The 27,264-nt window shown below is 53.4% G+C and overlaps 2 protein-coding genes across 14 annotated transcripts in view; both read right to left on the reverse strand.

Annotated features, from left to right (window-relative positions):
- The window catches only part of NUP214 (nucleoporin 214), a 135,129-nt gene extending 131,617 nt beyond the window's left edge, over positions 1–3,512 (reverse strand). For all 11 annotated transcript variants that reach the window (XM_060154032.1, XM_060154031.1, XM_060154028.1 and 8 more), the window contains exons 1-2: positions 3,221–3,512; positions 569–764 (exon numbers count right to left, since the gene is read on the reverse strand). In XM_060154032.1, the coding sequence (XP_060010015.1) occupies positions 569–764; positions 3,221–3,265 (241 nt within the window). In that variant the 5' untranslated portion in view covers positions 3,266–3,512. The remainder of the gene's footprint in view (positions 1–568; positions 765–3,220) is intronic.
- Positions 3,513–4,396: 884 nt separating this feature from the next.
- AIF1L (allograft inflammatory factor 1 like) lies at positions 4,397–26,938 on the reverse strand. Of its 3 annotated transcripts, XM_060154044.1 has the most exons (6): positions 26,804–26,938; positions 26,586–26,647; positions 15,244–15,310; positions 12,662–12,703; positions 10,217–10,379; positions 4,397–7,174 (listed from the first exon to the last, which is right to left on the reverse strand). In XM_060154044.1, exons 1-6 carry the CDS (start codon positions 26,832–26,834, stop codon positions 7,087–7,089), a joined length of 453 nt encoding a protein of 150 aa, XP_060010027.1. In that variant the 5' UTR covers positions 26,835–26,938; the 3' UTR covers positions 4,397–7,086. The 3 variants fall into 3 exon arrangements, with proteins under 3 accessions (XP_060010027.1, XP_060010028.1, XP_060010029.1); XM_060154045.1 differs by lacking the exon at positions 12,662–12,703; XM_060154046.1 differs by lacking the exon at positions 26,586–26,647 and having other exon boundaries at positions 26,804–26,937.
- Positions 26,939–27,264: the final 326 nt, after the last annotated feature.

A 27,264-nucleotide genomic window follows, 5' to 3' on the forward strand; every position in this document is an offset into this window, starting at 1 on the left:
CACAAACTCTCTATTCAGGTCTATGTGAAACGATTTTTACATCTACATAAAAATATGCACACACCCTGATAACAAGTTGTACAGATAAATCGTAGCTTTCTTACAGATGTATAATGTCGCATTAAGTATCATAGGGACTCTTCCTCATCTGACCTGAGAAAACTAACTATGGCTGTAGCCCTTGTTGGAAACAGTGCCCTGTACCGTATTTTTGCAACAATGCTCCAAAGAGCACACATTCCCATTTGTTTGGATGGCGCTGTTGTGACAACTAAAAAGCCACGCCATGAAACTCTCCTCCCAGGGAGCTGGAACCCAAGTTCAACTGAGCATGGCACAATGGTAAGCTGTTCTTCCCTTTGAGCTCAGAGGGACAGCTCATCAAAAGAGAAATACAATGGACCAAAGAGAACACCCAGGAGGGCTTCCAGAAGCCTACCTAGAACTTCCTCTTCTTTGAGGTCAATCTCAGGACTAACAGCAGTTTTACTACTAGAATGATTTCTTGTAAATCAAGTGACATTAGCACTTCACTCCTCTATCATGCAACACAAACCAAGGAACTTACCTATCTTATTGGGATCATCTCCAGGTTTATTCTGAATAAGAAGATTTTTAGTAGGAAAAATCTGCAACCCACTGGCTCCACCAGCGAAGACCAGGCCATACTTGTTGGACACGGCAAGCAGATTCGAGCGTTCCTTGGGCAACTCCTCGGGGGAGTCAAAGATTCTCACCTTCTTCAGGGCTCTAAACTGAAAATCCTGTGGTGCAGGGTCAAAGCAAGATCAATTCAGGGAAGACAGGAAATTAAATCACACCTGTCATTATATTTCAGTACACCCAATTCCAGTACAACAAAATATACATTACCCTGAGGGTAAGGGCTGTGTGGCTCAGTCATTTTTAAGCTTCCTGTGATACTGTGGCACCCGGTATAGTGCTTATTAGTATTTACTGAATAAATTAAATTAAAAAAATTCTTTCATGAAGCCTTCCTTGACTAACCCAGATAACACTGATCTTTTCCTTTTCTGAATTCCTAGCTAATTTATTGTCTGAACCACCACACAAGCTGCACTTTTTTATTTACAATCTTGTCCTATTTCGTGGTATGTCTTACGATACAGAGTAGTGCTTAATAAATTGTTGTTAAATATTGAAAGCATCACTCAACTACCCTGTAAGCTCAAACTACCAGTGCAGTACTCAACAAAGATACATGGAAATAATGGCCACTGAACGGTAACCAAATCCCAAACTGGCTTACCTGCATCAGACACTAAACAAAACTCCCACCACAGAAGAGGTCAATCTCTTGGTGTTCAAGACCTATAAACATACCTAGATGCTATGAGGACATCTAAAATCAAGTCCAAACCCCTTAACACAGGCTATAAGGCCAACATAGCTTGACTCGTCCACTTCCAGAGCCTCACCTCACAATACTCTGCTTCCCTCCCACAACTGCGCCATCACCTCTGCCACATCCAGTGCCACCCCCACCCCCCACCTATTTCCAGTTTTCATTTCCTCCCATCATGGTCCTTAGCCCCTCAGGGCCTGGGAGCCTTCCCCAACCTCCTGTCAACGTCTGATTCATCCAGTCTTCCATGAATTTATTGATCTGCTTTCAAAGTATTTTCAGTGCGTACCACTTCTTGGTAAAAAGAGTTCCATACGTTTACCAAGCATTATGTTAAGTTGTATTTATATATATATATATATATATATATATATATATATATATATATATATACATTTTTTTCCTTCAATTCTAAACCTATCTTTTTTTTTTTTTTTTTGCGGTACGTGGGCCTCTCACTGTTGCGGCCTCTCCCGTTGCGGAGCACAGGCTCCGGACGCGCAGGCTCAGCGGCCATGGCTCACGGGCCCAGCCGCTCCGCGGCATGTGGGATCCTCCCGGACCGGGGCACGAACCCGTGTCCCCTGCATCGGCAGGCGGACTCCCAACCACTGCGCCACCAGGGAAGCCCTCTAAACCTATCTTTAAGTCAAGGTTTTGGTGAAAAGAATATGAATCTCCTTTTGCTTACACTCTAAAAATTGTAAAAGCCAAAGACAGCCTTTCTCAGCCTTCATGTGTGTCCATTTACAGTGTTTCATCCAGGATCCCTAACATACCCCACATACTAATTTCCTTGGATTCAATGTTTAATACAGATTTGCTAAAAGATTAACTGAAATACTCTTTTAATTCCAACTGAGTATGGTGATCAGAAATCCACACGGCTTTCCAGGTCAGACCACAAAATTTTCAACCTTTTTTGTTAATTCTCATCCTGATAATCCCAAATATCCTACTTGGGTCTTGTAATCAGAAACTCAAAGGTAGGCCATCATTTTCTAAGTCTGTGGTTCTAAAACCTTTTCATCCTTCTGCTCCAGCATATGAAATATGGCACACTCTCACTGGGTTGCTCAACCTTGGCGGTGATTCTCAAGAAGAACGAGAGCATCACTATTCTAAACATGGTGTGGATTACTACTCCCTAATGCATTTCAGTGATTTGTTGTTCAAATGCCTAAAATATTCCTACAACTTATTTCCTTTCGGGTGTTTACAACCATCATTTGGATCACCTGGCCCTCTCAAGTTTCCTGACTTCAGGCTGATTTCCTGTCCCGAAACAGCCCTCCGATTCTAGTTAACTAAAGCTCTTGTAGGATAAGTGATGAACCCTGGCTCTGCATTAGGCAAGCGTAGACCGCCTTACTAGTACAGCGAGAGAGGAGGGTCTTAAAAACAGTAACAACAATCTGGTTTTCAGCCCGCTTGTCAAATGCGGCTTTGGGTAAGTTACTTTCCGAGCCTCAATTTGCTCCTCTACATTAACAAGTATTCCGTGGGGTTGCTGTGATAATTATCAGTGCCTTGCACAGTAAACGCTCAATAAACAGTAGTTAGTACCACGACTCCAATCACCACATTAAAGGGGCTAGGATAACTCAAGAGGCTCGCACAAGACCAACAGGGGATGCGGAAACCGCATTCGGTGGGGCTTTCACGCCGACTGCACTGAAGAGCGCTCCAGGACGCGGTAAAGAGAATTCTGAAAGCGGCAAATTGTTCAAGCAGGAGGCGCGGGGGCGGGGGGGGGCGGGGCGGGTCAGCGGACATCCGAGCTTCCCGGGTCAGCGGGGCTCCAAGGCAACACCAGAACTAAGGAAGGGAGGGAGGCCCCGGCCAGTGTCTGACCTTCATCTCCCGCTCGGGGATCACGGCATCCATTTCGTCTCCCATCGCGCCGCCCTCAACAGGTCAAAGCAGCTACCGCAGCTGCCCGCGTCCTTGCAGACACAGCCCAGGCGGCCCCCAGGCCAACTTCCTTCCCTCAGCTCTAGCGGCGCGCGGGCATGACGCATTTTCCGGCGCGCTTTGATGACATCACACGTTTCGGGCCGAGGGAGGTGGAGGGACCATCTAAAGTCGCGAGCTCTTCTGGCCGCCGCCTCCCATTGGCCGGCTCTGACAGAGTATGGGGCGTGGCCCGGGGGTCTGTGCGCCTGCGCCCGGGAGCGTCCAGGTGCCGCCACCGCGTTTTCAGGTGGAGCGCGCTTGCTTCCTGTTGGTTTCTCATACTGGGAAGTGCAGGCGCGAGTCCTCCACGTTCGTTTCGTTGAAACTTCGTAGTAGTCTTTGGATGTAGGTGGTTATTAATAGTTCCGATTTCAGAGGAGTTGGGAACTTGACAAATATTTCCAAGGGGCTGTAGCTTCTGAGAAAGGCTTTACAGGAGTGTGGAAGAAAAAGGTTCTCAGAAAGTCGGGGGGCCGGGTTCTCGCCAAGGAGACCCTTACGTGTCTGAAGGCTGAAAGGGGATATTAAAGGGCCCCAGCGATCAGCTTTGTTTACTCGTTGGAGTAACAAGCCTGGAAACTGCGCGAAACACCGCGCAAAGACATCCTAGTCACCTAGCAGTTATCATTGCCATTTAATTGATGAGGCAGCTGGGAGCACAGCGAAGTTAAGAAAATTCCCCAATGCCCCTCAGTCAGAAAGTGGTGAAGGCTGGATTAGAATTCAGCCTTGCTGATTGCTGGCTATTACACAGTCCTACGTGGAGATTTTTGTAGTTGAATTATATTATAAATGCTCTAGGACAGAGATTCTTAACTTGGAGGCCATGGGTCAGCTCCGGGAGGGGGGGGGTGTATTCTGCCACTTACTATTTGGTTTTCAGCAAACTGCTTCTCTGCTCCAAGCCTGCTTCTCATTTATCAAACTAGGATGATATAATAGAACCTTACTCATGGGGTTGCTGTGAGGAATAAAGGCACATAGGACACATTCAGTCGTGTCACTATATCAGCTAGCTCTTCTGAATTTGCTGACCCCGGAACCACCCCCAAAATACACCAGTCAAGACGTTGATAAGTTTGTCTGTTTTATTTCCAGTCCAGTACCACACATACTCAACACGCACCCGCACACACATACTGCATCCACTTGAACTTGCTCGACACACTCCTTCCTTTTGAATGGCAGGGACAGAGCCATACTCGGCAGTCCCCAAGCTGCTGGTTACATTAGTTAGATTTGGTCTTTCAGAAAGAAGACAGCTGAACTCCTAGAAGCTGAGCCCTTAGCCAGAGAAGTAAGAGTCCTAGAGCTAATAGCCACAACCTGAAATACATGCAGACCACACCCCCTTTCCAGGGACCACTCTTGAGACCCTCTCCCTCTGGAAGTTGAATTCCAAATGATGAAGGAGCTGGTAAAGTTTCCCCAGGACACTCCCCATCCAATGAGAGAACTCTTTCCTGCCCTTTCTAGAAGCTGGGGACACACCCACTTGCTCTCCTCCCTTAAGAAGGTTTCCTGCAGTCTTGTAAAGTGTGTAACCCGCTGAAATAAGCCTGGTTGGTTCTGTCCTCCTGTCTGAGTGAGGTACAGATCCACTGACTATGATGGGTAGTCAAGGAAGGCATTACCTTGCTCAAAGGTCTCAGCCTGTCCCAGAAAGGAGAGGCAGTGGAAAGGGGTGGAGACAGGCAGTTGCTCACCTAAGGATCTCAGGAGAAAAAAAAAAAAAAGGCAGGGGAGGGAGTGGAGGTGAGATTTGACATTTACAGGGTGGAATGTTCTGCTGGGGTTTAAACTTCAACTAGGCTTATGCATTTGAAGTACCTTCTTAGGCCGAAGATCAGCCAGTCGTGGCCAAATAATCTTGTCCCTGGACTGGTCGAGACCAGTGGGCTGACCCCCCTCCGGCCGTTTCCCCATCCCCTACCTGCTCCACTCCCTGCAGCTGCCGTAAAGTCAGCTCCTTGGCCTTGACTGCGGGTCAGAGGAGTCACAGGGAGCTCCCAGGGGCTTCAGCGTCCCCCCACAGCTCTCCTCTTCAGGTTTGTGAAGGCTTCTCCAAGACCCTTGCCCAGTGTTGGGCCCAGTTAGGACCCCAGGATTGCCCTGCAGTCACCTCATATCCTCCTCTTTCCTAACTTTCATCACCTGGGTCAGACTGCCCCACTAGACTCTAAATTCCATGAGTCTGTCCATTTCACTACTGGGTTCTTAGCTCTTGGCCCATAACAGGTGGTTAATAAACACGTTCAATGGACGAGTGCATCCAAGTCCTGAGTGGGCAGGGGAAGGGAGTCCAGAATACAGGTGGGGTCAAGGCTGGGGTCCCTGCTGACGCTGCCTCGGAGGCACTGGGAAGGGTGACTCCTGGCCCAGGGCCTCGCCCAAGGGTTGACCTAGGAGGCTGCCCCTCTCCGCCCCTTCCCTTGTTTTCATCACTGACTGAGGCATGGGCAGGGCATCTGAACACCTGGGCCCCGGTCCGGATCTTCATCTCCAGATTGACCCCCGCCCTAGGGCAAGGCACTTAATCCCTGTGGGTCACCACAGTTTCCTCACCTGTGAACTGAGAGGCCTGGCCCAGCTAACCTACAGGGTGAGTCAGGGCTCTAAAACCCTAGTCCATAATAAAAAACACAGGTGACAATCTAATCCCCAAGCTCAAGGTTTTGAGTGATTTGGAAACAGAATGATGAATTAGAGAGACACTGGACATGGCACATGTCAGGACAAAGTGGGGGGACTTAAAGCTTATAATAGTTTGTAAATAAATACCTGTTGAATGACGGAGTGAGTGAATGAATGAATGAATGAATGGTGTAAGGAAGGTGTGAAGGCAAATGGGGAAGCAGAGTCAGGTTTCAAGCAGATTGGGATCAGAAAGGCAACCTATTTCTCAGCTCCTGGCTTAACAGTGGTGCTGCCTCTCTTTGCCGTGAGCATTTAAGTCCTCATCCTCCTATCCTGTAGCCCTCAACATCCTCCCTAAAAGGTGGGACTAGACTGAGCTGAATCCCCTCCCCCAAGGCCCCTGGACCCCCTCTGCCTCTGAAGCCCCAGCAAGGGTCAGGGGGAGCTGCACCCTTCCTCTGAGCTGCCTGTAAAGGTGTGGCCAGGGGGCAAGGCTAGAGGATTCCTCTGGAACCTTCCTGAAGGGCTCAAATTGCCAAGTCCTTCTCTCCTTCTGTCACCTCACTAAGGATAAGACGAAGTGTGGACTGAGAGGGGACCAGCTGAGGAGGTGGGACACTGTGTGGCCACATCCTGGCCCACCCAAGAGCACTGGAACCACAGAGCTGTCCGAGGATACCCTAACGAGGCCCTGCAGCCTTATCCCGACTCCAGGGTCTTCTGAAAGGGGCAGAGGGCCTCACCAGGGCCAGGCCAGGGTACCAGGACTTAGCTCAGTGACCTGGAAGGACAAACAGTACCAGCTTCAAGTGCGGGAATCACAGGCTTCTGGTCTCCCTGTCCTGGCCCTGCACCCTCTGGTTTTTGGTTTAATGTCAGCCCTTCTGCACAGGGAGGGGAGATGCAGGGAAAAAGAGAAGGAGGCGATCTGGACTCCCCAACCCAGAGCCCCTTTAAGGCAGATAACTTGTGCTATACAAAGAGATCACTGACTCTGCTGACGAAAAAACAAACGCACAACGACCAAACAGAACAAATAAGACACATCGCAATGAGTCGAGAAGGGCAGTGAGATCAGGAGGGAGGCAGAGGAGTGGGGAGGGCGGGGCAGGTCCAGGCGGGGGTCCTCAGGGCAGGCTGGCAATGTCTCTCTCTGGAGGGGGGCCAACTGGCTTGGGGCTGCTCTCGTTGGCTTTTCCTTCAAACATCATGACTCTGGTTCAGAAACGGAGAAAAGAAAGAAAACACAAAACAGGATTAGGACTCCTTTCCTCGTCCAGGGAAAGATCATCCCAGCCCTCACGTCTGCAGGGTCCTCCACAGAATGCCCTTGCATCCACTCTCCAGCGAGATTTTCCCAGAAGCCCATGCGGCAACTCCACAGAGGGGGCTGCTAGTCCCATTTTACAGAGGAGAAAGCTGAGACACAAAGGGGCAATGAGACTCGTCCGAGTCACACAGGCAGCCCGAGGCAGGACGACACTCACTCGAGACCTTGGACTTCTAGGTCATGCGCCTTCCCCTGAGCACACTGCCTGGAGGAAGCAGAGCTCGGCTGGGCCGTGGCTCTGCTCAAAACCCCTTCAGATCTTCAAAAACCTCCCACTACTCTGACAGTAAAATCTGGGCAGCAGAAGAGGATGGGGGTTCAAAGAATAGCCTCTGGAGGGAAACTGCCTGGATTTGAATCCCAGCCCTACTCCTTCCCAGCTGGTGACTCCTGCAAGACACTCAACCCCACTGATGCTCAATGTTTCCAACTGAAAGTGAGGATGTCAAAAGCACTTGCATCCTGGAGCTGTTCCAAGTGACAGTGCCCTTCACCCTCTGTACTCCCTCCCTGGGTGGGCTCCTTCAGTCCCTGGCTTTAAATCCCATCCAAAGTGTGATAGTCGGGCTTCCCTGGTGGCGCAGGGGTTAAGAACCTGCCTGCTAATGCAGGGGACATGGGTTCGAGCCCCGGTCCGGGAAGATCCCACATGCCGTGGAGCAACTAAGCCCGTGCACCACAACGACTGAGCCTGCTCCCCAGAGCCCGCGAGCCACAACTACCGAGCCAGTGTGACACAACTACTGAAGCCCACACGCCTAGAGCCCGTGCTGCGCAACAAGAGAAGCCACCGCAATGAGAAGCCCGTGCACTGCAACGAAGAGTAGCCCCTGCTCGCCGCAACTAGAGAAAGCCCATGCACAGCAACGAAGACCCGACACAGCCAATAAATAAATTAATTAAAAAATAAAATTTAAAAAAACAACAACAAAGCGTGATAGTCCACAAACGGCTTACCTCTGAGCTCCAGATCTGCACAGCCAGTTCCCTCCTCAACCCCTCCCCTTGCATGTCTAGGGGCTCTTCCAATTCAATACATCAAAACTGAGCTCAATTCCCACCTTCCTCCCTGCTCTTTTCTCAAAGCAAACAGCACCATCACTCAGTTAACTCAGACCCCAGACCTTACAACCATCAGACTCCTTGTTTTCTTTTAAACCTGGAAACAACCCTTCTAGCTCTACCTCCAAAATCACTCCCAACTCTGACAGCCCCTGCCCACCTCCACTACAGCCTCTCCAGGCTGAGAGCCTCATTTCTGACTTGCACAAGTGCACGAGCCTCCTACCGGCCTGCCTGCTGCCACTCTTGTCCCCACCGCAGTCGGAGGGGGCCTTTTAAAAGTCAGCTCCTAGCTTAGAATACTCCAATGGCATCCCTCCACGGCAGTACAAAATGCTAAATCAACCGTGGCCCACATCACCTGGCCCCTGCCCATCTCTGCAGACTCATCCTTCACTCACTGCACTCCAGACACACGGGCCTCTGTGCTATTCCTTGAGCGTAAGAGGGCCTCTGCACTTGCTGCTTCCTCTGCCTGGAATGCTTTCCCCTAGATATTCACATGGCTCGTTTCTTCACATCTCCCTCGCGCAGGAGGTCAGATGTCACCTGCTCAATGAGACCCTCTCTGCCTACTATGCCACCCCTCTCTATTCCTCTCGCCCACTTTATTTTTCTTTGTATTGCACTGTTGCAATCTGGTGTTGTGGTTTGTTTTTGTCTGTCTCTTTCCATCAGAATGTAAGTAATTCATGTGTCCCCAGCACCGAGCATAATTCCTGGCACACAGGTGGTGCTTAATAAATATTTGCTGAATGAATGAATGATTCATCTAAGGAGTCACTATGCAGACTAGATGGATCAGATTGGAAGTGCCCAATACATAGTAAATGTCCACTAAATCTTAGGTGTGGTTTTTAATAGCATCACCACTCTTATTGCTACCACCTGGCCTCTCAGGTGCAGCATGATCTGACCTGGACGGTTCTCCCACCACCCCTCCTGCCCCATCCCTCCCGACAATAAACACTCCAACCAGACCAGCCTGAACCGTGGGCTTACCAGCAGGTCACCCCGCTTCCCGCTTTGTAAAATGAGACAGGTATATTTTACATTGGTACATTTGAAGAAGTTAATCTTACAGATACACACCACTATATATAAAATAGACAAACAACAAGGATTTACTGTGTAGCACAGGGAACTACATTCACTATCTTGTAATAAGCTATAATGGAAAAGAATCTGAAAAAAACATGCATATGTATAACTGAATCACTTTGCTGTATACCTGAAACTAACACAATATCGTAAATCAACTATACTTCAATTTTTTTAAGAAAAAGTTAATCTTATCGCGTAAAAGCCAAGTGAGTGTCCTTTACAGCTTGAACACATACCATGGGACCCTCCAAGGAATTTCTCTGCTGCTCTCCAGTGGGGAAGTACCTGCAAAGTGTGATTTTGGCCACCATACACTAGGTGTTTGCCGTCAGCCAGGTACTGGGCTAGACGCTTCATATATATTATCTCATTAACCCTCAGGACAACACTTCATGCAAGATATTTATGACCGGGGCTTCCCTGGTGGCGCAGTGGTTGAGAGTCCGCCTGCTGACGCAGGGGACACGGGTTCGTGCCCCGGTCCGGGAAGATCCCACATGCCGCGGAGCGGCTGGGCCCGTGAGCCACGGCCGCTGAGCCTGCGCGTCCGGAGCCTGTGCTCCACAACGGGAGAGGCCACAACAGTGAGAGGCCTGCGTACCGCAAAAAAAAAAAAAAAAAAAAAATTAAGCATCTTGCCCAGCAGATCACATAGTGAATTACCTCCTGGCTAGGGACTGGCTGAGGCGCCCAAGCCAGGAGCCTCTCCACACACTATGACTTTGCCTCCAGAGGTCCCAGGAGAGGTGGGAGGTACTCACAGCTTGAGGACCGCCGACCGTTTCCCCAGCATCACGTTGACAAAGTCTCGGTAGGAGATGGTGTCGCTGAACCCGCCCGTCACCTCCGAGATCATCTTCTTCATCTCCAGGTGGGTCTTAGGGACCCCAAGCTTCTCCATCATCCTCTTTAAAGACATCAGGTCTGCCGGAGGAAAAGCAGAGCCGTTAAGTGGAGTCAGGGGGCCGGGCTGAGTGGGGAAGCTCCCCTCTGGCACCCCCATGCCCAGAACAAGCCTGGCAGGAGAGTCCATCCCTGGAGACTGCAGTCGACAGCTTTTCTCCTCCAGGGAGAATGAGCCCATCACATCTTCCCTGCTCTCTGCGGAGGCAGTATGGACTAGTGGTTAGGGACTTGGGCTTCTAAAGTCAGACAGACTTGGGTTGGAACCCAGCTCTGCTATTCTTGGCTGTGGGACCTGGGACAAACTACTTAACCTCTCTGAGCCCCTCCTCCCATCAGTGGTAAAATGGGTTGATGGGATCATCTGGAGCGAGGATGCAGCAGAAGCACCTGGCACACAGCAGGTGTCCAGGAACACAGCCTCTCTTCTTCATTCTGTTGTTCTCTCTGCTGCTGCCTAAGGTTCAGGTGACCGTGAGCCTGCGGCTCCAGCTACCCGGGAAGTCACGGCCCAGTGAGGTGGGGTCAGGGCGTCGGCCTGACCCAGGCATCAGGAATCACTTTCCAGGGCGCGGTGGCAGCTTCTCCCCACCTGCCACTCCCACCCTGCGGTCCCTGGCTCCACCTCGCTGGAAGGGCGAGGATGCCAAGAACATCCCGCAGAGCAGGAAAACCAACAAAAGAACAAAATTCAAGAAAAACAAGGGAGGCACCAAAGTCACTACACTCCGAGGAGTTGGTGCCTCTGACCTCCTGGCTCCCAAGATCTGAGGCAATTTCCTTCGGATTGTTCCGTGAACAATGCGTCAGGTCAGCAAAGGACAGTGGGAGTGCGGGTGGAGCAAGGGGCCAATTTTAGGGTCAGGGGAGTAGTGGGCCAGCTCACCGGAGAGGCAGGGCCGGCACGACTGGTGCCAGACCCTTAGATGCCAGGATGTCCAGGACATTTCAAAGAAAGCTGGGCAGTGTTCTACAGGAAGAAGTGAAAGGTCTCCTACACACTGCTGGCCACGCTCTAAATTGGCAAGACCTTTCTGGAAGGCAATTTGGCAAGATGCTTCAAAAGCCTTTGACCCAGAAGGTCTAATTCCTGAGATTTACTCTAAAGAAATAATCAGCAATGCGGATAATGATTCACGTACAAAGACGTTCTTCACAGGATTGTCGATGAGTTAAAACCAGACGTCATTTAAATGGGTGATACTAAGGCATTGGCTGAATACGTTATAGTCTGTCCCCAAATGGAATATCATGCAGCCATTAATTATATTTAAAAAAAATGAACTATATGTCAAAATACTAACAATATATTGTACAAAATTTTAAAAGGAGGTCCTAAAATGGTATCGAACGGTGTTTGTGATTAGAACAAAGAATGGGAGGATATAAACCAAAATCTTTATCACAGTTATTTCTGGGAGGTGGGATTGTGGGGATGTATTTTTGTCTTTGTGCTTTGCTGTGATTGCCAAAACGTTTTATGATGACGATGTATTCATTTGATACATCGCTTTAAGAAAAAAAGGGATAAAAATATTCAAAAAGGAGAAAAATGTGAGAAGACAGAGGAGGGGGAGAAACGCTGAAGGGAGAACCCACTCGGAAGCCACAGGCTGGGATCTGGGCCCTGGCTGCCACTTAATGACCACATGCCCCAAGCAAGTCCTTTCACCGTTCTGAGCCTCGGTTTCCTCATCCGTACATGGGAACAATTAAACCGACCTTGACCGTGTCATAACACTACTGGTGAAGGTCAAGGTATGGTCATGAACATAAGTGCCATGGAAAAGGTGTTTGTCACCCCTAGCACCTGGACGGCAGGACACAATAAAGGTCTGCTGGAAGAGAGGACCAATGTCCATGGAAGGCCCTTGTCAACTGCAGGACAGTGTTCAAATGGAAGGACAGGCTTGGGGACAAAGGAAATGCCAGCCCCCTGGGCCAGGGTGGCAACAGCCTGAGCATCTCCAGCCCTGGGCTGGGTGGCACCTCTATCCTGAGTCCGGGAGCACCTGGGGTGGGAGGCTGGGGTGTGGGCAGGGAGCTGGGGTCGGGGAGGGAAGCAGTGGGGAGAGGAGTTTGGGGGGCAGGGGATCCAGGGTGAAAGGCAGACAAGTTCAAGGCCAGCTTGGCTGGCCTGGCCCATCGGGGAAGCTTCAGTCGGTGCTTGTCATCCTCAAAATATAGCCCCAGGCCGCTCACCCATGCAGGCGAGTCAGTGGGGTTCTCTGGACGCCCACACCCCCTACCCACGGAGCACTCTCCCCCACCCCACCCGCCGGCTCACCCAAGGCCTCACTCACCAATCTCGCCCTCATTGTTCAGGTCAAACTCCATGTACTTCTCTGGAAATCACAGAGCAAAAACTGGCATTAACTGGGAAGCAGGGCTGCCCCCTGCAGGGTCCCAGGGACTCCCTTGAGGGCAGCTGGCTGGGTCCCCAGGGTGCCCACACCATCCTCCTCACCCCACGTCGGGGTCTTGACACAAGTCCCGTCATTCCTCTGGGGAAAACCATTGTCTCTGGGAAAAGGGCTTGCCCACCTGCATCACCTGCTCACAGGCACCATGGAGAAAGGTGCCCGGGGGCCACTCTGACCCTGTACCAAGAAGGGCAGCGGCTTCCCCCCAGGCCCCCAGCGTGGGCTGGCTGCATCCGGCCCTGGAGATGCAGATCTGCAGGATCTGGGAGGCAGAAATTGGTGTGTTTTCAGAGTATCTCAGGCGATTCAGATGGGCAGCTAGGTGTGAGAACCCCCAATTTAAGAAGTCCCTGTAGTTCTGAACTTTTGGTGGCGGGGGGGCGGTCACGGCTACCACTGAGAATCTGATGCTCTCTCCGGAGAAATGCCCGCAGACCTGCCCTTGACTACAAAGTGGCACATACAGTGCCCGGGGCGCAGAGATCCTCCCTGCAAACCTCACCTGCAGACTTTGAGTTAAACCTCCCTGATCAAGGGGTCGGAGCAACGAGCTTGGTGTCTCCTGACCAGGCAGTGGGGGCAAACAAGTCGTGCGGCCTTGAGTAGCCACAGGGTCTATTCTGCCCCAGCAGCCAGCACGAGAAAGCCAAGGTCCTGCCAGTGACCCTTGAGCCCAGGCTTGCCGCCCCTCTGCCTGGCATGTTCCTCCCGGGCATTCTCAGGGCCCCTCCTCACGCCTTCAGGGCCCCCAAGCCTTTTTAACTGGGCACCGTCAGTCACCCCCGCAAAGCACCTGCTACCATGACACACTTTCTACTTCCTTGCTCTCTCGTCACCACCCCTCCCCCACTAGGACACGGGCTCCTTTGGCCAGGGGCCGTCTTGTGTGTTCTCCATTGTGTACCCAGGCCCCAGATGGCCTGGTACCTAGTAAGGCTCATTTGGAGATCAAATGAGTGAATGATTTGAAACCTCCGTAGTCCCTTGGCTTCCAAGGTAACCTCCTGTGGTCCCAGGATGGATCCTTATCCTACAGCCCAATGAAGACAAGGAGAATGGTCGTTAGACCCCGGGACCTCTGTCCCTCCTCTCAGAGCCACCTCTGAAGAGTGACCCTACTGGTATCCAGGGAGAAGGGAAAGGACTGGCTGCTCCTGCTTTGCACTGGGAGGGGGAGGGGCAGAGGGATGGGGCAGGGGAACCAGCCAGGGGTGGGCGTGTCGTTGTTCTAGTTCTTTTTTCTTTTCTTTTCTTCTCTTCTCTTTCTTTTCTTTCTTTCTCTTTCTTCCTTCCTTCCTTCCTTTCTTTCTCTTTCTTCCCTCCTTCCTTTCTTTCTTTCTTCTAGTTCTTTTCTTTCCTTCCGTCTTTCTTTCTTTCCCTCTCTTTCTCTTTCTCTCTCTCTCTCTTTCTTTCTTTCTCTTCCTTCCTTCCTCCCTTCCTTCCTTCCCACGTAAAAAGCACCATTGTGTAATGGTGACAAGCAGGGGATTTGGAGTGAAACCAATATGGATATAAGCCCCAACTCTGCCATAGGCGAGCTGTGTGACCCCAGGCAGATGACCCCACCTCTCTGAGCCTGAGTTTCTTCATCTGTAAACTAAAGCTCTCACCATCTCCCTCCTGGCTGGATTGGGATGAGGCAGGAAGATCGCAACCCTGAACACAAGGTCACGCTCAGCAAATGCTTAGCCACTGGTGTCCTGCCTAAGGATGGCTACGTTATAAGCGGTCTGAGGAGCATTGGCAGGTTCCTTGCCCTGGAGCAGGGAGGGTGTCCACGTTGCCAAGACTCTGGGGGGGGAGGGGGGACGCAGCCTGGAGGATGTTCACGTGGTCCCCCAGTGCGCCCAGGGCCCCCGCAGCGCGAGTGCATCTCCCGGACAGGAAAGGTGGGTCTGTCCCACTCCTTATGTGCACAGCTCCTCTCCTTTCGAGCCGCTGGCTGAGAACCAAGCGCCAGGGCCCGGAACAGAAGGACCTTTATGCCGCCCCCTCCCCGCGCGGACTCCCGGGCCCTGTTTTCTTTTCATCCTGTGCTGCCGAGATTCAATGGGCAGAAACTCTGCCCCCTGCCCCACTGTGGTGACACAAACGTCCATTCTCCGCAGGGGCTCCCAAGATGCTCCACCGCGCAGGGGGAGAGACAAGGGCTGCTACAAAGAGCTGATTGTGTGCTGGGGCCCCGGGAGCGAGCAGGGCCTGGGCAGGGGCGGGCAGGAGCCAACCTGAGCCCTGCTGGGCAGCAGAAGGGAGGGAAGGGCAGGGCCGGCCGGGGCCTGCAGGCGAGGAACGAGGGGCCTGTGCCCCCAGGCTGGGCATCCCGTCTCACAGCCCGTCGGGAAGAGGGGTATTGTGGATGCAACACGGGTGCAGCCTGGCCCTGCGGGCGAGGATTTGTATAAGGGGGTGGAGGGGCCCACCCAGCTCTCCTGGGGGGGGGTGGGCAGCCAGCCCCAGCTCACCTTTAAAGGCTGCAAGTTTTTCCGGCAGGTTCTCTTCATCACTGTACTTCTGGTCACAGAGGAACTCCTACAGAGGAGAGACGACAGCACTGAGCAAGGGGTCAGCAGGCAGAACTCACCAACACACAGGCCCACTGCCCATCGCCTCCTCTCCCGCCAGGTGGCTGGGCTTGGCCGCGCAGGGCAGTGGTAGTCCTGGCCTCCTGTCAACCCCCAGAGGCGGATCGGTACAATCTACCCCATGGGTAGGAAGTTTGCTCAGCAGCTGGGGGTGGGGCCCAGAGGTTCCACTGTAGAAGACTAAACACCTTCAGTCAACCTCTGAATTACGGGTGCAGGGACCTGGGCTTCCCCCCAGGGCACCCCGGCTCCAAGATGCATGAAGCCATGAGCAACCAAAGACACGTGGCTTGGCCCTGGCGTTAACGTCTTAGGTATGTGACCCTGAACACACTGATCCCTCTTTGAATCTCTATTGCTTTATCTGCCAAATGGGTATAACGATCATAGCGTCTTCTTGCATGAGAATCCAAGGAGAGTGTTCAGTAAACAGCAACTGCTATATTATTATTATTAGTCTCTCTCTAGTCAGAAAATAACTGTCCACTGCTTGAGAGGTCACTTACCCTCTCACCTGTGTCCTCACCTGTAAAACAGGGCCCACCTTCCCCTCAGATGCTTGGAGAGACTCAAATGAGTCTTTTCAGAACCAGATGGAGTTGAGAGGAGATGGGAAGGGACTAACAACAGCCCCCAGAACGAAGCACTAACCCACATGGTCGCTCCGGATCTCTCAGTGGGCCCAAGAGGTGGCAACTATTATTACTCCCATTTTACAGATGAGGAAACTGAGGTTCACAGAGCCAGAACTTCAAGTCAGCTCTGTCTGACTTTAGAGCCTGCATCTATCTTTAACCCTGACACTTAAAGATGGGCAGTGAGCAGGTATTCGCCCGGCTTTAAAACAAAAAAACTAACAATTAGCACTTGCTAGGCTGGGCGCAGTGGCCAGGTATCTTACTTGCCTTGTTGCTAATCTTTAAGCGTCCCTAGAACCTGCATTCAGATGAGGAAACAGAGGGTGTGTTCCCATCCTGGCACCAGAGTCCACAAATCCCCTCTACTTCCCTGGACCTTGCTTTCCTCATTGAGTCAACTGACATGGCTGTGACTCCTTCATTCCTTCAACAGTTTTTGAGGAACCACAGTATACACTGCTCTATTCTAGGCATCCAGGGAGCAGGTGAGACCAAGGTGAATAAGACAAGGTCCTTATCCTAAAGGATAATTTTAGGATAAATTTAAATTTTATCCTAAAATTACAGGAAGTCCCTGTTTAAAATGACGTTAGGGACTTCCCTGGCGGTCCAGTGGTTAAGGCTTCACACTTCCACTGCAGGGGACACGGGTTCGTTCCCTGGTCAGGGAACTAAGATTTTGCATGCCACGTGGCATGGCCAAAAAATAAATAAATAAAATAAAATAAAACAAAACAAAATGATGTTAAATGTTATCTAGGTCTAACTAATACACAGTTTGAAGGACCCTTCTGCCCCTCCCTAATCCAATTTCTTTTCCTTCCCAGAGGTAATCATTATGTTGAACTTGGTTTTTCTACCATTCTCTTGAATGTTTTTCCTACTATGACCAGGCCAACCAAAGACATCTTATAAGTGAATTTTGAGGGGTTTAAAAAAATTCTAATTCTAAATTTTAGAACATTCCATACAAATATGTACTTGTAGTTCAATAAATGATCTTTTAAATGAAAAAAAATTTATCTGGGTCAATCACTCAATATGTTTCTAAATTCCTGCCGTCATTTCCCACTAAATGATGACCAGGTCTGTACTTACACATCTCCTAGGACAGGGAACTCACTACCTCTCCAGTCACTGTAAATGGAAGGTAGAATGGGACAATGACAAGAACCTAAGTGAGGATGAAGCCCTCTGGGTTTGGATCCTCAGCCCCCTCCTTACTAGCTGTCAAAGGGGCTCACGGGTACCCACCTCCTCAGACACCTACCCCTCAATCGAGACAACCCACTGCGGGCAGTTAGCACCTGGCTCGAGCGTCCGTGCTCAGTAAACAGTAGGTACAATTCCGTGTAGGGCAGAATCTGATCCCTTCCAGGGTTCAAGTTCCTCCACACTAACTCAGCACCCTTTGACTGAGTAGAAGGAACCCCCCGCCAATGTGGCTTCCCTCGCTGGGTCAGGGGGCCTCTGATAGCCCCCTTGCTTTTGGCAGGCACTATGTTATCCCATTCAATGCTCACAGCCACTGTTATCTGATTTTACAGGTGACAACAGGAGGACCAGAGAGCTAATAACATGTCCAGGGTCCCCAGGTCCTGGGGAAGCTCAGGGTTGGTTTGGAACCTGTGTCCATCAGACTCCAGGGCCCATGGGGTCCAGCTGGCTCGGCCACAGCCTCACTCAGAGCCTCATTACCGTGTGCCATGCACAGCCCTGCCTGCGCTTAGCTCCACGGAGCTGGAACCTTCCCCTGCAGCCTGGAAGGCTGCCCTCCTGTCGGCTGGCTCTGTCTGTCCTTCCCTTCCTCTTGGCTTCCTCTCGTAGGTCTTCTCCACTGAGGCCCCCACCCCCATTCCCTGACCAAAAGTAGGGCAATTAACTCTTGTCTGTGACCCTGAGCAACCCAGGCACCTCCTGGGGTCACAGATCCCATCTCTGTCCAGTGGAGGTACAAATTGGCCAATGGTTCCCAGACTCTGGGGTGAAACAGAAAGAAACATTTCCAAAAACAACACAAAAGCGTGGGGGAAGGTGCTAATATTGGGCTTTCAAGATCTTATTTTGCAAGTAAAGACTTTAAATGATGACCATGGACTGTTGCCACGAGTTCAGAAAAGGATATTTCGTAAAAGTAGGAACTTCACCATCTCCGAAGTTTTAAGTGGAACCCATTTAGCCTACGTTCAACTCACCACATTGTCCCTATGTTCCCTTCACTTCACCACATTAGGAACTGGAAAGCCTTCCTGGGGAGGCACAAGAACCCAGGTAAGGCTCAACATCTGGGAACCTCTGGGGAAAGACCTGGGGGTCCTCCAAATTCCCAGGCTCTGGTGGACCCGAAATCCCGCACCAGCCTGGAGCCTGTCTGTAATTTACACTGATCACCTCTAGGGATCCAGGCAGATTGGGTTCGAGGGGTAGGACATGGTCCTGGGTCTTGGAGACAGAGACAGACAAGAGCTCACAGGGTGCTTGATAGCCACACCCCTCCCTGGACCCGACCCCAGGACCGTGCTCTCGGCAGCCCCGGGGCTTCCAGGATTATTGTCTTTTCGCTGATGAAGCCGGTTTTCTCCTTAGCACCAATCACCATCTAACATGGTATTTCATTTTTGTCCCCAACTCCCCACCCCTCTCCACCAGAGTGGGAGCCTCAGCCACCCTGATCTCCCTTCTGTGCCTCTCCCATGCCAGGCGTGCTCCCACCATGGGACCTTTGCTCCAGCTGTGTGCCCTGCCTGGAGCGCACATATCTGCATGTCACCTCCTTCAAGTCTTTACTCAACTGTCGCCACCTCAATGAGGCCAACCCCATCCACTCCGTCCACTGGAGTCCCCTCCTCCACTTCCAATCCACCTTAAGATAACACCTTTTATACCATGATGAGTCATCTCCTAACACAATTTACGGTGTAATTGCTTACTAAGGGTATTGTCCATTATCTGTCTCCCCCTGCCGGGTTCTGCATAGTAGGTGCTCAATAAATATTTGCAGGAAGGGTCAATGGATTGAGACTCAGAAAGGATGAACAACTTGCTCATCAAGGAAGCACAGCTCACAGGTGGCTGAGCTGGGATTCAGCTCCACTGCAGAGGCCGCTTGGGTTCCCTCCCTGCAGAGGGCCGGGGAGTAGAAGTGACCCAAGGAAGTGGGTGTTGGAAGGATGCTGAGAGGAGGCAGGTCCTTGGTCACAGGACACATCCAGGAGGATGTGTTTACTGTCTCTGCCCCACGGATGCCTAGCACCCAGCAGTGTCCAGCGTACAGTAGGTGCTCAATAAACATTACTGAATGAATGGAGAATACTGCCGTTCAGCCCAGAATGACGTTCTCCACTCTCAGCCCTGCAACGGAAAGGCAGCTTTGCAAATGCATGTGTGTGTGTATGACAGAGGCTGGAGAGGCCTCAGAGATTGGAAACACATTTCCTTAGAGCCAACAGAGACAAATGCTTGAGCCACAGAGTGACCGGGGGTGGGAGAAGCAGCTGACTCGTTCACGTGTGGGTGGGCAGCCCTCGCTGACCCAGGGCTTGGGGCAGCTGTGTGGACCAGGGGGCCGGGGAGGCAGGAAGGCGGGTGGCAGGCACAGGAGCTCCACTGGCTGGGCTGCCAGCTCCCACCCGACCTCCGAGCTTTGGATTCCTGGTTCCTGCTCATGCACAGCCCACAGCTTCCTCCCTCCAAGGGTCCTCCCCCCATATCCTAGCTCAGCCTCAGGGCACAGCCACGCCCACTGGGCGGATCCCTTGTACCCGCCCCGCCCTGCCCTAACTCTGGGCCCCCAGGCAGAGGAGATGGAGCTAGAAGTCACTCCAGATGTTTGGAAGAAAAACAAAAACAGAAACAAAAAGAGGGCAAACTGGAGCCAGAATGCCTAGGTCTGAGCACACTTAGTGCTGCGTGAAAATGACTTCATTTACCTGTGCCTCAGTATCCTCATCTGTAGGAAAGATAAAAGTATTAACCATATAGGCTTGTCCTGAGAATTACAGTACGTAAGCAAACAGATCTAAAGTGCTTAACACAGTGCCCGGCACTTAGTAAATGTTAAATAAATGTTAGTCGTTTATTATTATTATCGGCTAACATCTATATACATTCAGTCCACTTACAACCCACAGCTCATCATCCAGACCATCACTGACTATTAAATAGATTAGGAAGGAAACCCCTCCCCTAACTTAGGCTGGTTATGGTTGCTCTTTCTCCTTTTTGGGTATTCCCATTTGACAGATGGGACAACTGAGGCCCAGAGAGGTTGCTCAACTTACTAAAGATCACAACGTTTTCACAATTCAAGGTCTATCTCCCTTCACCATCCCAGCTCCCTCCCTGCCCCAAACAAGGCCTGGCCACAGGTTTCTGGGCAAAGAAAGTCAATACTGGGAGTTACCTTTCCTCTTGGGCAGAAAGATGTTATTCCAGAGGCCAGGGAACCACTTTATAGCCCTCTAGGGGCGTGGGGGTGTGTGTAGATGGTTTATTCTAGCCCCTCTCCCACTCCAACCCGCCGTCACAAAAGACAAGTTTTTCAGGCTGTAGAAACTGCTGTCAGGGTCTCCAGGTATGAGAGATGCAGGGGTCCCCTGGGCTCTGAGAGTGGCAAGTCTAGAGGCCTTGGTGGCCTGGTCAGTCCCTGGCAAAGAACCAGGAAATGCAAGCAGGGAGGAGCCTGGGGTTGAAAACAGGAAGCTCTGAACCAGGCAGTCGCTTCTCAAGCCAGTGTCCACAGGCCAGGCCCAGGGAGGTGGCAGAGCTGTTCCAACATCCACCCAGTCACAGAACCCAGAAGGGACTCCTCAGAGCATCCGGCTTGCTCTCTTTGTTCAACAGCTGGGGAAACTGAGGCCCAGAGGGCAAGGTCTTGATCAAATCATCCTTCCTCTAGGCAAGTACAGGGCGTGCAAGGCAGAGGGACAGGGCAGGGAGGTTGACTCGGGCTGCCAGGGTTCAAATCCCAGCTCCAGCACTTACTAGCTCTGTGGCCCTGGGCAACTTGCCTTACCACTCTGGGCCTTAGTTTCCTCATCTGCAAAATGGAATCATAAAGATAGAACCTCCTCACTGGGTTGGTGTAAAGATTAAATGAGCGAACTGCATAGAAAGAGCCTGGCTCCTAGTATACTTACTAACGGTTAGCGATTATCATTGTGCGTTTGGATCGCCCAAACTCAAGCCACACCGAGAGACAACTCTTGGGGAAGGGCAGAGAAGAGACCCACCCACAACTTTCTTTGTCCCCTACTGTGCCACGAAGTCCTCCTGGTGAGTCTTGACCCTCTGGTCATTCCTCCTCGAGGACAAACTTTGCTTTGCCCTTGGACACCTATGGCTGAACTGGTCGTGACTGGCCATCCACGGAGGACAGAGTGCACCCATCTCAGCCCCGAGGGACGGTGCCTGCAGCCGCACGGGCTCACTGCTGCCTCTCTTGGTCATCTGCAACCTCCGATGCACATCAGAGACTCCCCCCACCCCCTGAGAGCCGCGTCCAAGTGCTCATGACCAGGAGGGGCTATTTCCCCAACCAGCAGAGGTTGGCAGCCCCTGCTGCGTCCTGGCCACCAGACCTATGCCACCTGCCTGCACCCCCCAACGCCCACCCTGACTTAACTCTCTTTCTGGGCTGGTACCTCTAGCACCTGCTCCTGGCCCTCCAGGCTTGCCTTTATGAATTAGCCGCAGCAGAATTTTAGGGCTGGCAGATAAGCACCATCTCGGAGGCCATCCAAGGGGCTGGTGGCTGAAGCCTTGGGGGAAAACCCCAAGGACAGGCAGCACGATGCCTGGCCGTGTGGCCTCTGATGCAGCCCACAGGCTCTTAAAGGGCCAGGGCCAGGCCATAGACGCCCGGCCTGGTGCCTGGCATGTAGCAGGAGCCTGTAACGTGCACCCACGAGGACAGCAGGCTCACATTCCCCACGGCAGCTCTGGGGCCTCATCCGGACGCTGTGCCCTCGCCAATAGATGGGGCAGCTGGAGAAAAACACCCCCACCGACTACACAAATGAAGCAGACCCTGCAGAAATTCCATCTCCAGCTTCCTGCGACATGGCCACATCGAGGTCGAGGCTGGTTGGACCTGCGGGGACACTGAATCCTCAGAAGCTCACGTGGCTCCTTATCACCATCTCCCTTATAATATATTAAGGAAGAGCAAGAGAGACGGGTGCCCGGCGATGCCAGCTGGGCACATTCACCTGGGCAGGGACAGGGTGGCACTGCCAGTACACAGGAAAAGAGACACACCTGTGTAGTGCCTGGGTCAGGTCTCAGAGGTCCCCCACTGCTGGGGCAAGGGCTGGGGACAAGCCTCACCCCAGGTAGAGCTATCCAGCCTGCCGTACCCAGTTCTTCCCAGCACAGGTGCCACGTGGGTTCTGAAATAACCATCAGGCACCGAAATGCTACAGGGAATGCTGAGTGCCCTTCATTCGACCCAGGACGGCTGAGAGGGCAGGACAGTAGCCAGAGATCCTTATCCACATAAGCAAGAGAGGCCTGTGTCACAGCGAGGCCACAGCCACCTGGTGGACAGGGGCCAGGGCGGGCCAGGGGCAGCGTCCGGAGACAGAATCCCGGCTGTGTCACTTCCTGGCTGGGTGACTTCACCTGGCTGAGCCTCTGTTTCCTCATCTGTAAAATGGGAGGCTTAGTAATCCTTGTCTCATGGGGAAGTTTACAGACTCTTGCTGGGCATCTATCTAATCCAGTGTTCCATTGAGAGGAGTCAGTGAGATGATTTATGTCAAGTGCCAGGTCCGGAGCAAAGGCACCGCTCATGCTGTTTTGTTAAAGATCCTGGCCTCTGGCCGGTGCAAAGCCACGGCTCTCACCATCCTCCAGTGTCTTCCTGCTCCATTCCAAGGCTAAGGGCACTCTGAGGGGCACCCACCCAGCCCCACAGCTTCCCCCTGTCCCTGTGGGAAGCTGGAGGGAATTTGTCCTGTTGCCATATAAGGCCGGCCCTGGCTGGCCCAGGGTCACCTGCCATGCCATCAGGGCGCGGGGAATGTCAGCTATGTGGGGGAGTAGGAGACGCGCGCTGGTCCTGCCCGCTCCAGTGGTGCAGAGCACGCGCGCGCACGCATGCGCGCGCGCGCACACACATACAGCCCGGAGGTGGGGCGGGCACATACAGAGGAGCCCCAATCGAGGCCAGAAATGGAGAGAAGAGCCTGGGTTCAAGTGTGGCTGTTTAAACCCAGGCAATTTACTCAGGCCCTCTGACGTCTCCTGCAAAATGGGAACAGACACTCGCAGGGTTGGAGTGCACATCCGACGAGATAATGTCTGAAGCACGCCTGGCACACTGCCTGGCACACGCCAAGGGCTCAGAAAATGAGAGCAAAATCTAGAGTGAAACCCAAAAAAGTGCATTTTCATACAGTTCCACCAGGACCTTTAGGTCCACCCAAGTCCCCTTCTATTTTGACTCCTGAATCCCTTATAAGCACAATAGCCAAGACTGAGCTACCCCGCTGCCCTCTGGAAGCTGGCCCATCCCAGCGGGGAGAAAGGCCCCAGAGGAACGGTTGGCCCAGAGAAGCCTCCAGAGCTCATAGCCAGGCTGGGCTCTGCCCCAGGCAGCAGCCACAGCGGTGCCCAAGCACATACAGTGAGTCACGAAGCCCCATCCTTCACGCCTTCTGGCTTCCACGGGACCACTGGGGCAGCTGTTCAGCCCAGCCCCCCAGAAGCCCCCCTCCAGTGGGGCAGTGAAGCTGCAGCCCAAAGGCAGGCAATCTGGACTGCCAACGTGGTTCCCTCCAGAATCCGTCCACCCAAGGGAACTTCCACCATGGCCGTGGCCGTGGGTAAAACCGACTCAGACCCTCAAACACAGCGACTCCCTGAAGTGTCTGCAAGGAGCTTCCGTCTGTTCATCTCCTCCGATTGTTGCAGGGACTTAGAGCAGAGCAGGGGTCTCTGCTCCCATTTCAGACACGGGAAGATAAGATTCTGCCCGACAAAGGGGTCTGGTCCAGGCCAAAGGGGTCTGGTCCAGGCCGAGCAGCCAGTCTACCTCAGACCTTGCCCCTGGGTTTCCACTCCCACACTTTTAAGTCCCAAACAAACCAATGATAGCAATCAAGACAGCAGCCCGCTCTCCTGTGTGCTTTACATAGATTATCTCCGCCGCAAAATCACAACAAACCTGCTACCATCATCTCAAGTGGCTTGCCCAAGGTCACAGAGCCAGTGAACAGCCCCCTCTGCCCATGACTCTAAACTGTGGTGGGGCCACCCTGACCTGCTGTGGTGGGAAGCAGCTCAAGCTTCTGGTTTGAGCCTCCTTCCTCCGGGAGCCCAGAGCCTGGGTCCCAGCAACCTGACAGTAGCCCGGGCTCACACGGTGGGTCTCAGAGTAGCATCCAGTCGGGGAAAGGACGCTAGGCCGGAAGCTCTGTCACCGGCTTCGGTGTGGCCTTGGCCAGCTGCTTGCCCTCTCTGGGCGTTGGGGTCCCGAGGTGGTTGGACACAGCCCCCTCTTGTTCACCTTCCCCAGTCTCAGCGCTATCCAGACCAGCCCCAGAGAGCCACAGCCCCTCCCCCTTCTGAGCCAAGCCAGTACACCTCCCAAAACAGCCCTGTGGCCTCACCTCCACACCCCACCTAATCCCCCCATCCCCCCAAGGGCAGGGCTGGCATGGAAAGTCCCACACACTCTCAGCTCCTCTGGTCTGTCCAACTACAATCCCCTCTCCCCCATCTCCAGCTGTCTCTGGCTCGGGGTCCGCTGGCTGTGGGTGGATTCAACTGGCTTGGAACCCAGCCTGCTGAGTGGCCCAGGGGGCTGTATGAGGTCAGGGTTCCAGGCTCCTGTCCAGAGGACCAAAGCAGCCAAGACCAAGGCTGAGCTGGCCGCAGAGTGAACTGGGGGGGAGCCCAGCAGCCTGGACCCCCGAGAGCCCCAGCCAGACGCCCAGGCTCCCTTTCAGCTGTGCTCAAGATGGCACTAAGAGGCCAGATGAGGATGGCGATGAGGAGGCCAGAGTTCACCTGGAGGGACCCTGGGGTCCCCAGAACCCTCCATGGGATTCCTACGGCCAGTGGAATGAAACCAGGCAGGCTGCCTAGCTCTAGGCAGTCCAAGGAAATCAAGGAGCGAATAAAGACCGCAAGCCCCTGTCGAGAGTTATACTACAACCGTGCTGCCAACCGTGGACCCACCTCCACGTGGACTCCACCAGGGCCCTGCTGACCCTCACCAGCTTTCCACTTTGGGACTCTGAGCTGGGTGCCCAGTGGCCCGGGGGAGCCTGCAGGGGAAATGTCCAGCCTTGTTTCAGTGCGCATGATTCTGCAACCAGTTAGAAGGAAACCTGGAGACATCCTCCTCAAGAAGTAATCCTAGTACCATCCATGGAGGTCTTCTCTTGTGCTAGGTGCTGGACCAATCACGTAACATGCCTTCCCTCATGGAGCCCTCACGGAGACCCCGGCTCTGTGATGAGAGGTCCTCGCTGGGGACCACAGAGCTGGTACATAATGGAGACCAGATCTGAGCCCCAGTCTTGCTGTGCTGCCTTTGAGTTTTGGCCAATCCAGGCAGGCCCTAACAGTTTTCCATATCTTCTAGAATTTAAATGGTGGGGTTTTTTTGTTTGTTTGTTTTTTTGTGGTATGCGGGCCTCTCACTGTTGTGGCCTCTTCCGTGTGCTCCGGACGCGCAGGCTCAGCGGCCATGGCATGTGGGATCCTCCTGGACCGGGGCACGAACCCGTGTGCCCTGCATCGGCAGGCGGACTCTCAACCACTGCGCCACCAGGGGAGCCCATTTAAATGGTGTTTAAGCAAAGGTCTAAAACGTCCCATTGTGTGCCTGGCAACAGCCGGAAGGATTTCTTTTTAGAAATCCACTAGGATCAGGATGAAAAGCACCAAGTCTCTAAGGCAACCTTTCCTAAAAGCCTGAGTGAGAAGGAGGTGTGTGTGTGTGTGTGTGTGTGTGTGTGTGTGTGTGTGTGTGTGTGTGTGTGTGTGTGTGTGTGTGTGTGTGTGTGTGTGGGGGGTGGGGAGAGGCAGGAGGCCAACCTTTTTATGGGTGGAGCGAGCACTGGCCTGTGAGTCTGGAGCCCAGGGTTCTAACTGCAGCCTGACCCAGACTTGCTGTGCCATCTAGGGGCAGCCCCCTCACCTCTCTGAGCCTCTCTTCCGTCCCTCGCTGTAAAACTGGGAATTACTCGAGACATCAGGAGTCCCTTCCAGCGCCAAGTCCCTGCAGCTGGTCCCAGGCCGGCTCCTGGGGAGCCCGGGGCCGGTGGGCCGGGCTGGCATCAGAGCTCCCGGGAGGGCCCTACCTCCCTAGTCTATGAGTAACAACTTGCAACCCGAGACCAGAGGGCGGTGGACGGGGTGGAGGGGGACCTACCTGGAGGCACAGGGACGGGGCTGGAGGAAAGAAATCGGGGGAAGCCCGGGTGAAGGAGAGGAAGGGGGTTGGTTTTGCGGCAGGCACAGCCGCGCAGACGGAGGTGGGACCCGCGGAGCGCTGGGAGCTTTAGGGCCGACTCGCCAGCTGCCCTCGGAGGCGGCGGGGCTGGAAAAGCGAAGGCGGCGGCGCGCGCTTACCCGGTTGATCTCGGCCAGCCTCCTCTCCTGCCGGGCTTTGAGCAAACCGAACGCTTTCCCTCCTGGAGGAGACAAAGAGGCGGCCGGGGAAGCGGGGGTCTCGCGCCCGCTTCCCGCGCGCGGCAGACCCCACCGACCGCCCCGTGCGCACAGGTGGCGGGCGGGGGACACCGGGTGTGGGCAGGGGCGCGGGACAGCGTGGGGACAGCGGCGCCTACCTTGGAACCTGTTGCTGAGCGCGACCGACATGGTGAGCACCGGGCTTCCGCCGGCTCGGGGCTTCGCGACCGCGGCGAGGACGAGGAGGAGGGGCGGGCGCCTGGTCCGAGCTCGCGCGGCGTGTGGCGGTGGGACCGAGGGGCGGAGGGATGGCGCGGGCGGCCGGACACTCCCCTCCCTCCCACCCCTCCCGACCCGCCTCCCCTCTCCTCCCCTCCCCGCCGCCCGGCATCAAAGCGGCTATTATGCTGGACGCCGAGCCCGCCGCCGGCCCCTCTGCTGGAGGACGCGGAAAATGCACGGCGCGGGGGCCGCCTGTGAGCACCTCCCTCTCCGCTCCTGCAGGAACCTCGACCAGTCCCTTCCCGCTCCGGGCCGCGGTTTCCCCTTAAACAGACCGTGGACGACCTTAGTACGCACTTCGTGGGATGGCTATAAAGATCAAATGCGGGTCCCAGCT

The sequence above is a fragment of the Lagenorhynchus albirostris genome, chromosome 7 (assembly GCF_949774975.1).
Source record: "Lagenorhynchus albirostris chromosome 7, mLagAlb1.1, whole genome shotgun sequence".
In the NCBI taxonomy this organism is placed as follows: domain Eukaryota; kingdom Metazoa; phylum Chordata; class Mammalia; order Artiodactyla; family Delphinidae; genus Lagenorhynchus; species Lagenorhynchus albirostris.